The sequence below is a fragment of the Erinaceus europaeus genome, chromosome 7 (genome assembly GCF_950295315.1).
Source record: "Erinaceus europaeus chromosome 7, mEriEur2.1, whole genome shotgun sequence".
NCBI classification, from domain to species: Eukaryota; Metazoa; Chordata; class Mammalia; order Eulipotyphla; family Erinaceidae; genus Erinaceus; species Erinaceus europaeus.
Genome location: NC_080168.1, coordinates 38,712,193 through 38,730,192, shown reverse-complemented (window position 1 = coordinate 38,730,192; position 18,000 = coordinate 38,712,193). Strand labels below are relative to the sequence as shown.

At 40.7% G+C, this 18,000-nt stretch overlaps 1 protein-coding gene across 10 annotated transcripts in view; it reads right to left on the bottom strand.

Moving 5' to 3' along the window:
- ANKRD44 (ankyrin repeat domain 44) overlaps positions 1-18,000 on the bottom strand; it is a 416,898-nt gene that overhangs the window by 138,153 nt on the left and 260,745 nt on the right. For all 10 annotated transcript variants that reach the window (XR_009550679.1, XM_060194225.1, XM_060194230.1 and 7 more), the window contains exons 5-9: positions 16,998-17,198; positions 16,245-16,332; positions 12,883-13,025; positions 11,127-11,339; positions 1,762-1,840 (exon numbers count right to left, since the gene is read on the bottom strand). Coding sequence is in view for 9 of the 10 variants with exons in the window: in XM_060194225.1 (XP_060050208.1) it covers positions 1,762-1,840; positions 11,127-11,339; positions 12,883-13,025; positions 16,245-16,332; positions 16,998-17,198 (724 nt within the window). In the remaining variant the exon portion in view is untranslated. The remainder of the gene's footprint in view (positions 1-1,761; positions 1,841-11,126; positions 11,340-12,882; positions 13,026-16,244; positions 16,333-16,997; positions 17,199-18,000) is intronic.

The following is an 18,000-nucleotide window of genomic DNA, read 5'->3' as shown; positions in this document are numbered from 1 at the left end:
TAGAATTTTTAGAAATGTGGGTCAACTAAAGCTTGTTTAGGAATTGATGAACTGACAAAATCTAGATTAAACTTGTTTTTTGGTGTGGTTTTTTTTTATTTCATTGCATTGTCTCCAAGATTTGCTAAGATAACTGGTTGAATTATCAAGGTTAATTCACTTAAAGATGCTGATCCTGACCCACCAGCAATAATGTGATCATGATGTGAAGTAACACTCCCTACTACTTTGGCTACACAGACAACCCAATGCTTCAAGACTTCAAGAATGGCTTTTTTTTTTTTTGCCCCCAAGGTTATTGCTGGGGCTCAGTGCTTGCACTACAAATCCACTGCTCCTGGAGGCCATTTTCCCGATTTTGTTGCCCTTGTTGTTGTTATTGTTGTTATAGCTGTTGTTGTTGTTGTTGGATCAGACAGAAAGAAATCGAGAGAGGAGGGGAAGACAGAGAGGGGAGAGAAAGAAAGACACCTGCAGACCTGCTTCACCACTTGTGAATCGACCCCCCTGCAGGTGGGGAGCCAGGACAGGAGTTTGGGACTATTAACATATGAATGACATCAGCCTGAGGTGGAACACATGGAGAAGGGAATGTATAAAAGGCACAGACTTGGAGCAGGCCACTCTCTTTTGGACAGCTGCTGCTTCTCCTGGTCAGAAGCATCTTGGCAGAGGTGCTCCAGGTATCCGTCATGACTACTTCTTCTGGGAACTGAACACCTGTGATTCTGCTAGCTGATAAACTCTTTAAAACTCCTCCAGCACTAAGCAACCTTTATCTCAGCTGATAATTGTTTATCTTATGGGACTAATCTTTTGATAACTGTACTCAGATTTTATGGACCCAGTGGCAAATGCTAGAAGAAGAATGGACCCAGTGTACTCTTAACCCCTGCTGATAATTGTTTATTTTGCCTTTTATCCGTTTCACCCTAAAAAAATTGTTTAAACCTGTTCTCAGCTCCCTGCTGTGAATCCTTAAGCACTGAAGCCCTAATTAACACTTTTAAGTTAAAATTTCAACAACCAGTCCTTGCGCTTCATGCCATGTGCACTTAACCCGCTGCACTACCTCCCAACCCCCAACTATGTGCCTTTTCAACCTATCAAGTGTGTGATTCTGTGACCCTTATGTCTCACACTTACCTGCTTTTCCTCTGAGTCACCTCATTCTTCCTACCCTTCGCCCGGGTAACATAGCTAGTGTTAACTTAGGTAACTAAGGTTGATTTAAAAATAATTCAGGTTTGCTGCTAGAGACTGTAAGCTAAGGGGGCCAGGTGGTGGCGCACATAAATTACAGTATTCAAAGACCAGAGGTCAAGCCCCTGGTTCTCACCTGCAGGGGAAAAGCTTCATGAGTGGTGAAGCAGGGCTGCAGGTGTCTCTCTCCCTCTCTACCTCTCCCCTCCCCTCTCAATTTCTGACTCTATCCAGTAATAAATAAATAAACTTATTTTTTTAAAAAAAGAAATTGTAAGCTACTTATTTCTATTAGTTTCACAGAGAAAGGGCAGGATCTTGAGCATATAATTTTCAGCTTCAAAACTCTGGGAATTAAGTAATAAACTTTGGCGACTTCATGTTCTCACTGCTTAATTGACAAAGAACCTTGAGAAAAGTATCTCAAAGGACTATGGAAACCCAAGTTCAGTAAAATCTAGGGCAAAGGATCATCTTCCACGTTTCGATGATTGACTGTCAATTCAGTCAGACCAGAAAACTATTCAAATAATGAGATCATGGAAGAATTTCTCTTACCATTCTGAATGAGGGTTTGTGACCGTGTGAACCTGCCATGGACAGCTGTCATGTGCAGTGGACTTTTGCCATCTTTACTCTAAAAGAAAAGTGAGGGAGAAAGAAGTAATGGGTCAGTGACATCATTCTGAAACATCCCAGTGAACGTGGTCAATATCCTGAAAATGTCAACTTAATTTTTTGTTTGTTTCTTTGTTTTGTAGTGTCAGGGCCTCACACTCACACATCCTACTCAGTAAGCTATATTTTTGCTCCCAGTAATAGTGTTTCCATTTTTTATTTGTGATTAACAGGATATAAGAGTCTAATTATAATAGTTTTATTTAAACAAACTTAAGTATTATAAAAAGTTACAAGAGGTAGGAGACAATTTTGAAAACAAAAGATACATCTGACATCAAGTTACTGTATAACATCACATTTTAAAACAGATTAGGGAAGTTCATTTTAGGGAAGAAACATGAAATGTCTAATTATATTGACAATTTTTAACCACCCTGCTTTAAACAAGCAACCACGACCAAAAATGTTTGCTCTTCTTTTGCAGTCTACTGATGAAAGAAGTATTTCTCCAAGTGTTTTTTTTCCCCTAAAATTTTTTGTGTGTTACATAAAAAGGACAAATGGCATGTTAACTTGCTTGGCTCTTTCCTACCTGAAGTTGACTGACTAGGCTGCCATAAATTACTGTCACTGTCAAATCTGATCTGAAACTCTTCTACTCTCTACATTCTAATTCCACAGAAAAATTATACTTAGTCCTAAAAAGAGACTTCTTGCTTCACTTAACTCACTAGAAATCAAATGATTAAGGTGTGAAACTTCAGTGAATTGTCTTCAAATGACATGTGCTGGATTTATACTTTTTTTTATCATCCAAGATATAAAAGATGGGAGTTCTTGACACAGATCAAGCCAACATAAAGAAATTATAGAGAATCTACATATTGATTATTATTTACCAAATACCAGAGTCATGTGCATTAGATTAAGAAATAATCTTTTCCAGAGTTCCCTCTGCATTGTTTGGAGTAGAGGGTTGAGAACAGGGGAGCAAGGCCAAGGGGCTTATGGGTGGCTACAGAGGGAGAGTGACACCTAGGTGGTCCTTGTGGTGTATCAACACCCACTTTGAAGAAAATTAAACTACACTAAACTAAAATATAGTTTTCCAAACTAATATTACTTCAGCAAAATATAATAAAATAAAAAACAGTAACACTCAGATGAAAATACTGTTACTTTAGAATGAAAATATCCCAAATATAGATAATGCATTCTTTCATTCCAGTATTATTTAAAGAATGAAGAGGAGAAGGAAATTTAGTATTTTAAGTGACTATCTCTTAGAAACTTCAAGTGGAAAACATTTTAGTAATTTTTTTCAGTGTGAACCAAGAGCTGCCTACATCTAAACCTGGAGTTCTTGTTAGAACTATGAGTTCTGGCAAGAAGCAGCAGCAGCATCAGCAGCATGGTTGGGAAGGGGAGAAGGAGATGCTGTTGGAACTGGGAGTTTGGAGCTAAGCTGAACTGAGCTGAGGACACATGAGGGCTGGAGCAGCAAGGGGAGAAAGTTACTGGAGGTATGTGAGTGCAGGGAGCCATCCTCACAGATAGTAATTTTCTGTGTATTTTTCCTGTCTCTAAGTTAAGGCAATAAAATACCAATTTTATACCAAAAACAAAACAAAACAAGAAAAAAAACTTGTGGCAGAGCTAATGAGTCAAGAGTGTAGTAAGTAGATCCCCACTTAAAACTTGCACAGCAGAACAAAGAAATATTAGAAACTATGAACTAGAGTAACTTATACAACCACAAAGTTTTAGCAGAAGAAATTTTAATTTTTTTCTGGCCACCAGTGTTCCCTGAGGCTTTTGTACCCACGTGATTCCTCCAATCCTGGTAGCTACTTTTTTTTCCCAGACATAAGATAAGAGAGAGATCATGAGAGACATAGCAACACTTGCACTGCAAGATGTGCTCACATGTGCTATGAGCTCAGGCTAAGGTCTTCACACAGGAAAACATGTTCACTCTACAGGGTGAGCTGTCCCCCCGGGTATAACAGAATGATTCTTTATCATATCCTATAAGTTTGTTGTTGCTGTTTGTTTTAGGAAAAAGGGATTATGCAGTATATGCCAAGAGAAGAGTGAATCAAATATCAACTGCTTCTTGCCTTAAAAAAAATCACTAGTGAAAAATGCTTAAGTAGATAGAAAAAATAATCAGATCTCGACTCCATTTTATGTAATAAGAACCTGACTCAGAAATTACTGAGGTCATCTGGGGCTCTAGTCGGGGAACCCTTTGATTCCCATATAGACATGATGAACCTAGACTTCTGACAGATCCCTCTCTCCACCACCACTGGTCATCTCCTGTCGGGAAATTGTGCAGATGTGGTTGAGCTTGGCAGGGCTCATAAAGCACCTTGCATTCCTGATACTATGGCCTATCTACATAATCATTGTTTTGCCTGAAAGATCCCCACCCATTCCATTCCTCTGATCTATCTTCTTTCTACCATCAAGACCCTCCCTGCCTGCAGGGTAGTATTAATTTTACCAGTTAAAACCCTTGCAACATTTGCTAAGGAAGTTTCTACCTTCCCAGCCCCTTTTGCCTTTCTTCATTCCTTTCCTAACCATTTCCGTTTCCGACTTGCCAGTTCCGGGTCTGCCTTTTAAAAGCCTTGGCTCTCTGATCAATAAAGAATTGCATTGCCTCGTGCCACATGTTTGGTTCCTGAGTCATCTCCCTCCCGTCGCTGAGTGAATAGCATCCCAGGCTGGCTCTGGTTGTGTTCTCTCCAACCCAGAGAGTAAGTGCCTGGGAAGAGGCAGGCCCCCCCGCCCCCCCCCCCCCCCCCCCCCGCAATCTCCAACAGCACCATAAACCCTTTTGTGGGCCTCTCCAGGACCCTGGCAGAAATGGCAGGGACTGCCCCACTCTCTGAAGGGAGGCTGGGTCATCCTACTCTGCCATTTGAGGAAGACGGGTCCTGAAATGAGTGCAGCCTAGATGTTCCCAGCTGTGACCATGGAGGAATGCAGAGGTTACATAAGCTTCTGTGACAAATATATTCTCTATATAAGCCCTACATCAGAAACATGGAGTTTATAGTTAATGGTATTTATATACTTTTCCCATATTTGGGAGCCACTCTCTTCCCTGATGCAGCTTTCTAGTCCTACTCCCAACCCTGACACCATCTTCCCAAACAGTACTTTTAGCCCACTTGCATGTTAGCTGTTAGGCTCATGCAAATATTAGTGAAGTCATGGGCCCCTTGGAATATACTTAAAATAAACTTCCTACCTTCTTCCCACATGAAGACCCTTAGTTCCATCTGCTCTATTCTGACTTTTAGGTTCCTGATTATTAAACCATTTCTTCTGCTTTATATCTCACTTCTTTTCAGCCACCAAACTGCAGATGCTACCATAATGCCAGCCTGACTTCCCTGGCCAGACAACCTCACCAATGTGTTCTGAAAACTCACCTCCCCAGAACCCTGCCCCACAATGGAAAGATAGAAACAGGCTGGGAGTGTGGATCTACCTGCCAACATCCATACTCAGCGGAGAAGCTGTAATTCAGAAACAAGACCTCCCACCCTTCTGCACCACATAAAGATCTCTGGTCCATATTCCCAGAGGGATAAAGAACAGGGAATTTTCCAATGGAGGAGATGGGACATGGAACTCTGGTGGTGGAAATTGTATGTAATTATTACCCCTCTTATCCTACGGTCTTGTTAATAATTATTAAATAACTAATAAAAACAAATAAATGAAAGAAATTGTGGATGACTGGAGAGAAATCCATTATTTTGTTGAAGACAATCTCTTAGAACACCAGCTTGCATGCCTAAAGCCTAAAGGTTGCAAGTTCAGTCCCCTGAGCCACCATAAGCCAGAGTTGAATTACTATTCAACTCTATAACTCTACTCTCTTGCTTTTCTTTTCTACCCTCTCTCAAAATTAGTAAATAAATAAATACTTAAATAAAAAGTATTAAGAAAGGAAGACAGTAAGCTTGAAACTTTACTGAAATACTTTTAAAAGAAAAGGCAGTCAGGAGAATCAACACTGCCGTCACTGACCATGAACATACAGTGCAAGAGAGCTCCTCCCAACTATCTGCTTCCAGAGCCTGGGTATGGTTATTAGAACTATAGGCAAATTCAAAGAACTGAAAAGCCTGAGTACTAACAAGGAATTCAAAACCCTCCCGCCAATACAAAAGTCATGACAGTCCAAGTCTGTTGAAAAAGGAAAATAAAAAATTGTAGAGCTAACACAACGTCCCTAGGTGGTGCTATTTCCTTAAACTGTCCTCCAATATTTACTCCTAAATTTAATGTAAAAACAGAACTAATTAGCACTTCATGATATATATATATATGTGTATATATTTATATATACACATATATATATATGGCTTAAAACCTGTTATTGTTTATATAACACCTTACAAATATTTGACTAAGCACTTTTCCATGTCCAGAGAAGAGATGAAAGGTTTTACCAAGAAGTAACAATTGCAGCCAAAATTCAAGCAGAAATAATTGGTTTCTGAGGGGGAATAGTTACAAAACTGGTTCTGTTTCAGGGATATCAAACACCATGCCCTCTTCTCCTTTTGAGTGTGTGTGCCTTTGGTAAAGAATCAAGAAACAAGTATGACCAAAGTAAGGCAAATTACAAAGGAGGTGTGTGTGACAAAGGTAAGGGCCCTAGAAACAGAAAGGTCAAGAGTATGTTAACAGGCAATTGGGGCAGCTTTGTTAATATGGTGTGGATGTAAAGGGAACTCATTTCAAAAAGTCATAGAAAACTGAGGATAGTCAGAAGGATAATACTTTAAAAAATGTATTATCTTTTTATTTGGATAGAGACAGCCAGAAATCAAGAGGGAAGGAGATGATAGAGGAAGAGAGACAGAGAGACACATGCAACACTTCTTCACCATTTGCAAAGCTTTCCCCCTGCAGTGGGGGATTGGGAGCTGGAACCTGGGTCCTTGTGCATTATAACATGTGCGCTCAACCAGAGGTACCACCACCCAGCCCCAGGATAATATTTTTTATTTGGTCTTTTACAAATTAGAACTTAGCTTATTCAGACTGAGACTCAGAATCCTAAAAAATCCAACACACATTTATGCGCAAAACACTACAAAAAATGAGAATGGATGGAAAATTCCTCAAGATAGTGGAGTCCATATATATATAGCAAACCAACAGCCAATATCATACTCAATGGGCAGAAGCTAAAAGCATTCCCCCTCAGATCAGGGACTATACAGGGCTTTCCATTTTCACCATTACTTTTCAACATAGTATTAGAAGTTATTGCCATAGAAATCAGGCAAGAGAAAGTAATCAAAGGAATACAGATTGGAAGGGAAGAAGGTTAACAAACATATTGCTCCAGGTCACTGATTGTCAGAGAAATGCAAAAAAAGACAATATTGAAATGCCACCTCACCCCTGTGAGAATGTCATACATCAAAAATGACAGCAGCAACAAATGCTGGAGAGGCTGTGGGGACAAAGGAACCCTCCTGCACTGCTGGTGGGAATGTAAAGTGGTCCAACCTCTGTGAATAGCAGTCTGGAGAACCCTTACAAGGCTAGAAACAGACCTCCCATATGACCCAGTAATCTCTCTCCTAGGGATGTATCCTAAGGACTCCATAACACCCAACCAAAAAGATGTGTGTACACCTATGTTCATAGCAGCACAATTCGTAATAGCCAAAACCTGGAAGCACCAGGTGCTCAGCAACAGGCTGAGGGAGCTGTGGTATATATACACAATAGAATACTTCACAGCTATTGAGAATAATGAACCCACCATCTCTGACTCATCTTGGATGGAGTAAGAAGGAATTATGTTAAGTGAGATAAGTCAGAAAGACAAAGATCTCACTCACAAACAGAAGTTGAGAAAGAAGAACAGAAAGGGAAACTCAAAGCAGGATCTGACTGAGTTAGGAGTAAGGCATCAAAAGTAAAAAATCTCTGTGGGGAGGGGGAGGGTAGATGTTCAGCTTAACTGTGTGGAGGCTATGGGGAAGGGGGGAGGGACACAGACCTTTGGTGGTGGGAATGGTGTTAATATACACTCCTACTAACTTACAATTTCACAAACAACTATTTAATATGAGATGGAAAAAATGGATCAAAAGTCTCAAACTTTTTGATGCATAGCTCTGAGCATATGTTCCTTCAGTCTAAGCACTTAAGACTTCAAATTAGAAATCAGATTGAGTTTTAACAGTGGGATCAAATTAATACATTTTTTTAAATTTTTTTTAAATTATCTTTATTTATTGGCTAGAGACAGACAGAAATCGAGAAAGGGAGGGATAGAGAGGGTGAGAGACAGAGAGACACCAGCAGCACTGCTTCACCACTTGTGAATCTTTCCCCCTGCAGTGGGGGACCGGGGGCTCGAACCTGGGTCCCTGCGCATTGTAACATGTGCACTCAACCAGGTGCGCCACCACCTGCCCCCCTGTTAATACATTTCTAAGAATGACTTGTTCTTTGAAATATTGTCCCTAAAAGGGAGAATAGAAGCAACTGGTGGCATTACTTTATAAAGTACAGCTATATGTAAAGAGCATAAAAGGTCATAAATTATGGTGAGGTCTTCTATGATACAGCGAATCCTAACAATGGGATTTTCAAAGTTAACGTAATTGCCAAATAATTTGGTTATAGTGATAACTATCTATTGCCTTCTTAAACCCTAACAGGAACCCCTTCCTATATAAATCCCATACATCTCCCAGTCCTGAAACCTCTAGGGTGGGGCTCACTTAACAGCATGCTTCCCTCAAGTCATGCCAACTAATACCACGTCTGCTTATCCCAACCAAATCAATGCAACCAGTACCAACTCAGCATGTTTCACTTCGGACTGTGTCCAGAGATGTCAGGCTTGGAATGTCAACTCTTCAGCTTCATTACTCTGGTGAGACCTTTCCTTTCTCACAGGACTCCTTAACTCCATTTTGAGTGGCACACTTCTTAACAAAACCCCAAAACCTAGATACAGACCAGGGCCCAGGAGATAGGGCATATGTACATATATCCATAAGTTAGGGGAAAATATACCTTAAACCAAAAATGTACAATAGTTTGCAGTAAGTCAAAAAATGAAGCACGCAAGAAAAGAACACCTTAAAGTATCTAATGAATTAGTTTCTACTTAGACCTAGATACCCTCCTCACCTACCTTCTATTACACATCCCTCAATCACTGCAAATCTAACCTTGTCAGACAAAGTAAGGACTACAAAAGCTAAATAGTAGGAAGAGACTGGCATACCTTAATGATGACTCTAGTCACTATCAGGCCACCCCAACACCCAGGGCCCTAGTCAGGGAGTCCTGGGGTTCCCACACAGAATGATGGGCCTAGACCTCTAACAGATCCCTCTCACCACTGTCACTAGTCACCTCCATCAGGTGCATCAGGAACAGGATAATGGACCCCTTTGTGTACTCCCAGAGGACCTTGCCCTCAATGTGGGTCAACAATGATAGGGAATGTTCCATTCTCCAAAGAAAGGTTGAACAATATACTCTACCTACCACCTGAGGAAGATGGGTCCCGAAATTAGCGCAGCCTGGAATGTTCCTAGCCATGACCACAGAATGTGAGCTCAGACCTACAGGGTTGCAGAGATTACACAGGCTCCTGTGCTGAATATGGGCCCCAGATCAAACCGGTGGAGTTTACAATTAACAATACTTATATACTTTTCCCATATTTGGGAGCTACTTTCTTCCCTGATGCAGCTTTCTAGTACTTTTTCCAACCATGACACCATCTCCCCAGAAAAAAATTTAGGTTGCCTGCATGTTAGATGTTAAGCTCAGGCAAAAACTAGTAGAGGCATGGGCTCTCTTGGAATATACCTAAAACAGACAGACCTACTAGCTATCTCTAAAATGGAGACCCCAAATCTTCATCTGCAATATTCCAGCCTTTAGGTTCATGATTAGTCAACAATTTGTTTGGCTTTATATGTTAAATATTAACTCTTCTTTCAACCACCAGGTTCCAGATGCTACCATGATGCCAACTGGACTTTCCTGGACACACAACCCCACCAATGTGTCCTGGAGCCCTGCATCCCTGGTGCCTTGCCCCAGTAGGGAAAGAGAGAGACAGGATGGGAGTATGAATTGACCTGTCAACACTCATGCTTAGCAGGGAAGCAATTATAGAAGCCAGACCTCCCACCTTCTGTACCCCTAATGATCCTGGGTCTGTGCTCCCAGAGGGATAAAGAATATGGAAGCTATCAAGGGAGGGGGTTGGATAGTGAGTCCTCTTGTTGGGAATGGTGTGGAGATACTCCTCTTATCCTGTGATCTTGTTAGTGTTTCCATTTTATATATTAAAAAGAAAAAGAAATAGGAGTGTATATTAACACCATTCCTACCACTAAAGGTCTGTGTCCCTCCCCACTCCTGGAAACTAGAAGGAATTGTGAGATAAGTCAGAAAGACCAAGATGAGTATGAGATAATCCCACTCATAAACAGAAGTTGAGAAAGAAGAACAGAAAAGGAAACTCAAAGCGGAATCTCATTGAGTTTGGAGTATGGCACCAAAATAAAAATCTTTGGGTGGAGGGTGAGGATAGATGTTCAGCTTTACTGTGTGTGGGGGAGTATTTCTTAAATGAAATTTGTAATTAACCATGCACAAATAAGATGAATTATTAGAAATAAGTAATTATACTTTCTAGTTCTATTTTTTGGAGAAGACAATGCTCCATAAACCAGCACACAATGTACTGGATTATTAATCAATAAATGGGAGAGTAAGCTAGGCATTCCAGAAAGTGGCACCTCCCTACCCCTGTTATCAGGCATGTTGAGTTAGCAGGTTTACAGAATAAAGAACATCAAGTGATCCTAAGAATTAGTTTCCTAAGAATTAGTCTTCATCTTACCTCTACTTAGGATCTTGGGTAGACTTGACTTACTAAATCTAGTGTCTAGTTCTGGGGCTATCTTGCTTAGATTACAATTCATCAACACTGACTTTCATTATCTTTTTACCATATTATAAATTCCTTGGGAGCAGAGATCAGATCTCATTTTGGAGTATGCTCCTACCACCACCAAACTAGTTGCTAATTAAATTTGCTAATTAAAGAGTCTTCTACTCCTGCAAAACCAATAAATTTTCCATAGCAGGATTAGGCTGTCATAGCCAAGACAATCAGAGTTACAATTCACTAAAACATGACATAATATACAGTATTTAACTTTGCTCAAAGAATCAGTGCAAAAATGTTGAACACAGAGAGACAAGGAATGTCATACCTGGATGTTAACATCTGCCCCGTTGTTTACTAGCAGTTCAAGACACAAAGCACCATGTGTGGAAGCTGCAGCAAAGTGCAAAGGGGTGAACCCACTGTTGTTGGGCTGGTTCACATTAGCACCATAATCAGTCAGCTCATTAACGACAGCATCCTGTCCATTGTAGCAAGCCAGGTGAAGCGCAGTGTTCCCATAAACATTGATTTCATCAATCTGTGAAAGAGTCCAACAGGAAGCAATGAAAACCACTGGAGCCGATTCACTCCATCTTCAACAAAACCCCTTCATGTTTGCATTGGAGAAAGAAAATAGCCATCCATCAATGAAATTGCTCAGAGTTGGCTGTTGCCAAGCCTGGTCATTCTGGGAAAGTTTGTCACTGTGAGGTATAGATAAATAAAGGCTGAAAGGAGAAAGAGTTGGAGGTTTCAACTTATAGAGAGATTTGTTGTTGTTGTTGTTCCAAGTATGGAAGGGATCATGATAAGAAGCAAAGTTGCCTTACTAGATGGAAAACTGAGTCAAGGAGCCAGAAAAAGAACCCGAACTCAACAGTGACCATGAAGAGAAAAGGGCAGCAAATGCACAGGATGATGATATGAACCCCAAACTCCAAAGTGGGACTCAGAAGCTTCCCAGGGTTTTGTTCGGCTACCTAAGACTTTGCAAGGTTGTTTTCAGCAGCATATCCATGGAGTAGTCCTGACAATTAGCTAAGGCTTCCTATTACTTCCTCAGACCTGTCCTAACTGTTGGGTTTCATCATGATGGCATCACTACTGCAACTTGGCTTTCCTTTCCTCCAGGGGCCAAAATGCTCCAGATAAATGCTGTTCCCTGCTAACTGAAAGCTCATGGGGTCACATTGACTTCTCCATCCCAGCACTGCACACACCTACGACCTGTCCCTGTCATTCATTTTTGCTTGTTTTCTTTACCAGAGCACTGCTCAGCTCTGGTTTATGGAGGTGTGGGGGATTGACTCTTCATTCATTTTTATTTGCAAGCCATGATTTGGAAGGGTAGATCTGAAAGGTGAGATGGGAACCCTCACCAGTCTTTCAGAAATGACTAGCTGCACTCAACATGTTAAAGAGTATATGGTGGCCAGGTGGTGGTGCACCCAGTTAAGTGCACATAGGGACCCGAACAAGGACCCAGGTTCAAGGATCCAGGTTCAAGCCCCTGGCTCCCCATCTGCAGTGGGGAAATTTCACAAGAGGTGAAACAGATCTGTGGGTGTTATCTTTCTCTTTCCCTCCCTATTTCCCCCACCCCTCTCAATTTCTCTCTATCCTATATAATAAAATTTTAAAAATTTTTTTTAAAAAAAGGCTTCCAGGAGCAGTGGATTCATAGTGCAGGCACTGAGCACCAGAGATAACCCTGGAGGCAAAAAGAAAAAGAAGAAAAAATAAAGGCTATATTGTAAACCATTACCCCCTCCAATAAAATCAAATAAATTCCTATTTCATATGAATTTTATATAACATCTTAAGATCTCTTTATTTATATTGATAGACAAAGTCTGTTTCTGGATTTCTGCTTAGAATATGTCCCACAGTGAACATCTTCTGCCCATGTGGATTCAGACAGGATGCAAGAAAGAAAAAAAGTGACTGCTTCTTTTGAATTAGTATGCTAACAAGATCCAAGTTCAGAACAACAGGAAGCCTCACATATCCACAGGATTAATTTTATAATGATGGAAAACCTACAAATACACACATGGGGTGACCCAGGAATCACAGCTTACCTCCACCCCCAGATTCAGGAGATGTTTGACGACACTGATCTGTCCATTGGAGGCTGCAGCATGCAAGGGGGTGTATCCCTTCTTATCCTTACATGTCACTTCTGCCCCGTGGTTAATAAGCAAGGCCACGACGTCCAGGTGGCCTTTAAAAACAGAGTGGGGTATGCATCACTAACCTTTATAGGGAAATCTGACAACTCAGCCCACCTAGATTATCACCATTACTTTCTACTGCCACAGTGCTTTGCTGAGTTAATCAATATTTATCAAAAGCAAGAAATATTATCGAGCACTGTGATTGTGCCAGGCACTGTGTGTAAAGCAAAAAAAAAAAAATGCTTTGTATGTAAACCTTCTATTGAAGGAAATATAGTAGCAGTGATGTCTGCTCACACAGAATAGTGATGAGGTGCTGCCAATGTGTTAGTTACCATGGCCTATGAAATTTGCTTAAATGAAACAACACTGAAAACATCACTCCTCATTGAAAAGCCCAATAATGACATTTTGGTTTAGAAAAATCAAGGAAAGAAAAATACACTGATTAATCAGAATGACTCTAGATGTCAACTCATTTAAGTTGCTTCCGTTTAACTGTTCATTGATCTATAAAAATTTCAAATGATTCAACTAAAAAATATCCTCATAGATTAGTGGCTAAACAGAAAAATCCTCTAGCTTCAACACCTACTGGCATACTTTCTAGGATATTTCTCTTTGTTCCCTGTCTTATTATATATATATATACTAAGATAGCATATTTTGCCTTTACTTTGTGACTGAAGATTATTTAATGCTTCTAGGTCACTGCTGCTAAAGTTGTTAATTGAAGTGCAGAAGACAAGTACCGACTCCAGAGCCTAAAACACAGTGTTTGAAGAGTGTGTGTGTTGGGGGGGGGGGGGACAGAAGTAAATGTGTGTGGGTCTTGGCTTCCTAAATTTTGTATATTTTATAAGGTTTATGCAAAAAGACTTTCAAATCTGAGGCATCAAAGCTCTCAGGTTCACTCTCCAGTATCACCATAATAGGAGGAGCTTAGAAGTGCTCTGGAAAAGAAAGAAGAAAGGAAGGAAGGAAGGAAGGAAGGAAGGAAGGAAGGAAGGAAGGAAGGAAGGAAGGGGAAAGGACACATACACATATATTAGCAGTTACTAGATTACTATTTTATTTTATTATATTTTATTTTATTTTATTTGCTATCAGGTTTATTGCTGGGGCTCAGTGCCTGCACAACTCTACCACTGCCACCATCCTCCCCCTGCCAGACAGAGGGACACACACACACACACACACACACACACACAAGGGGGGTTTGGGGGGAGAGAAGGAGAGGCCCTGTGGCACTGCTCCACCTTTTATGAAGCTTTCCCCTGTGTGGGCACTGCCATGAATTGGCTGAAGGCTCAAACCTGGCTCCTCAAACATGGTAACTAATGTGTACATTTTGCCAGACAAGTCACCTGCCAGGCCCCATGTGAGCCAATTTTAAGCTGTTTGTCCTAATGTGTCCTTTATTTTCTAAAAACAGTCATATATACAGCTATGTATATATAGTGTTGGGATGTTGGAAAAGTTATGAAGCCTCTGTGCATAGAAAAACATAAAAAAATGTGCTGACTTTGCCAACATTCCAATATATATGTATATATAATTCAGACCCTGACAGCTCACAGTGATGTATTTTTCTCTAAAAGAATCCTACACAAATATTTTAACTACATATGTGCAAAGACATAACTGCTCCCCTAGATTCTTTGCGACCCATCTCACCCTAGCTTAGTGAGTGCTTGCCTACACTTATAAACCTACTGCCCCAGTCCTGCAGGTGCCATAAGGACATCTACCTGGCTTCACTCAATCAAAGAGACATGTCACACCGAAAAGTGGTGATATTGGCAAGATCTTGAGATTCTGCAGTTTGAGCTAAAAGAATGATTCTAACCTACTTGCAACCACATAACTTATTTCATCCCTGTTCCAGCTCACTTTCCTTTTTTTCCCCAGAATTAATTTTTAGTGATGACAAAAGACTGATGAAGGATCAGGAAAGAAAGAAAAAAGGTGTTAAAAGGAAACTTAATATCCATAATCAGCTCCAGGAGATAATGAGTTAATATTTCACAGTAGAATCTCCTCAGGTTTTTACTGCATAGAATTACTCAGAAAAATGAAAATTACATTATTTATACTGTTTGATGGTTTGTTTTCACTTGGTGTGTCAAAATCCTGTGCTCATAAATGTCAATGGCACTATGACTATAGTTACTGTATAGTGTCCCATTGTGTAAATCTTCCATGATTTATTAATACACTCTCCTGTGAAGTCTGTTTATAATTGGTGCTGATAGGATCCTGTTTGCTCTTTTAAATGCAAGCATTAGAAACAAAAAGGAAGGATCTTACTTCTTCTTTTCCCATAAATCTACCTGAGAATAAACCCTATCTGCAAAATCTATCATTTGTGAGCAGTGCTTGTGCCAACAGAAGTGAAAAGGATGACAGAAATGCTCTTCCTCCATTTTCCCCACCTGGGTGGGTAATGTGAGAACTTCCAGTGATAAGGTTGCAGTCAGTGGGAAAGCAGGAAGCCTCTTTGATTACCTTGACCCACCTAATGGCCAGGGTTTGTCTTCCTTCCTTTTGTTTCCTTCAAACAAGCTTATGAATAAAAAACAGGAAATGGGATTTATACCCTTGTTTTCTCAACCAAACCTCTGTCTTAAAAAAATAAAAACAAGCAAAACAAAACAAACAAATAAACAAAAAAGCCCACCTTGTTTTCCTGCTAGAACAAGTTTTACGAATCACAGTTTGCACTGATTTCCAGTGCAGAAACATACAATGAGGTCCATGTCATGATTCACCCCTTCTACTTTTATGTAAGACAAATAAATCTCTGATTTTGTGGCTGGGAGAGGATTCACCCAATAGAACACACACTTTGCTATGCTTGAGGACCCAGGTTCAAGCCCCTGGTCACCAGACAAGGAGCACCACAGACAGGGAAAGCATCATGAGTGGTGGAGCCATGCTATGGTGGCTCATCTCTGTCTCTTGGCTGCTAATCAAAAGAATAACAACAACAGCACAAGAGTTTGCTGGAAGCAGTATAATCATGCAGCTCAGAAGCCCCAGTGAAGCCCTAGCATCAAGATAAATAATAAAATTCATTAGTTTATTAAATAGATACATCTTTGACAAAGCAAGTACCTAACTAGAGTGCTGTGTGCCTGCCAGTGAAATGAGCCAAATTTTGATTCACTTGAGAAGTTTGCCTCACTCATGGGAAAACCTTCGCTGTCAGTGAACGCTGATCTCACTGAGGCTGCTGCACTGGTTTCCATTCATGGTGTCCTTACCCATATATGCAGCCCAGTGCAGAGCACGCCGGTCCTTCTTGTCAAATGCATTGATGTTGGCCCCTTTGGCCAAGAGTAGATTGATCATCTGGAAGATAATCAACAATAAAGTCCAGCAAACGTGAGGGCTCTGCTCTACCCACCCATGATCTGAGCACAGCTAGCTTCACCTATAAAGGCCAGAGATCTCCAATTCACACCTAACAGGAATATGCAGATCTTGGAGATGGGTATTAGAGAAAAAGATGGAAATGACTGTCACTTTTTTTCATTGTAGCTTTAAATTTTAAAATATAGTTGTCTAATGGTGGGTGTGCAAATATGATTGTCACAATCTCTACAAGTGTTAGTAGTAAGATCTACAAGTGTAAGTAGTAAGACTTCAACTGCTAGACATTTCTCCTTTGTGGTTGTCTTAGTTTTATTGATTTTTCTAGTGATGGTTCTCTTAAATATTTAAATACCAAATATTTTTTAAGTTTGAGCTACAATAACATTAGACTCAAACTGAGTGGTTAGAATGATAATTCTCCCTTGACTGTTGTAAATGAGATGTGCATGTTGAGTGTGAGTGTGAGTGTGTGTGTGTGTGTGTGTGTGTGTGTGTGTGTGTGTGTGTGTGTGTGTGAGAGTGTGTGTGTGTGTTCTACTTGGGACCAAGAGGGTCTGGAGGAAATGTTCTTACCAAGGTTCTACTTGGGACCAAGAGGGTCTGGAGGAAATGTTATTACTCCCTATGATGAGCACACCCACCTCCACATGGCCATTCAGAGCTGCGTGGTGCAAGGCTGTACGCCCGCCTCGGTCAGAAACATTGACACTGCTCAGCAGGGGTATGATCACTTCTGCACACTTGACAGCCTTATTGGCTGCTGCCACATGGAGGGGGGTCTGCCAGTTCTTGTCCCTTGCGTTGACATCGGCTGAGTGTTTAATCAATACTTGGACCGCTTCCTAGAACAATGACAACAATAACAACAACAAAAAGCAGATTTTTGCAGAGGTCAGTGACAAATGCTCAGTCAATATTCATCAGGACCAAGATGTTTTCCCAGGCACTGGAACTCTGTAGAGAAAGGGAAAGCCACTTGACATCACAGCTTGGCACAAGACAATTATTCTTCAGGCCCAGGAGATAGTGTAGTGGTTATACAAATGATGTTCCAAGGTCCCAAGTTCAATCTTTGGCACCATCACAAACCAGAGCTGAGCAGTGCTCTGACAAAAGTAGCTGACTAATTAATTAGATAAATAAATATCATAAAGGTCAAAATATAACACAGGGTAAGACAGATTTATGTTATGTTCCTTTATTATGCCAAGAGCACAGGCACCTCTCGCAAACCAAATAAAGTATCTTTATAAGATATAATGTGGAACTGGCTATATGCCTTACCATATGTGTGTGGACCAGGTTTGAATCCAGCTATCACGTGGAAGTTCGAGAACATCTAAGGAAGCCCCAGTACAGTGGTGTCTCTCCCTCTCTCTGGCTATCTCTCTATCTCTCTATCTGAATAGAAAAGTAGCCTGGACAGGCTGGGAGTATGGATCATCCTGCCAACACCCATGTTCAGTGGAGAAGCAATTACAGAAGCCAGACCTTCCACGTTCTGCATCCCATAATGACCCTGGGTACATACTCCCAGAGGGATAAAGAACAGGAAAGCTATCAGGGGAGGGAATGGGATACGGAGTTCTGGTGGTGGGAACTGTGTGGAGTTGTACTGTTCTTATCCTATGGTTTTGTCAGTGT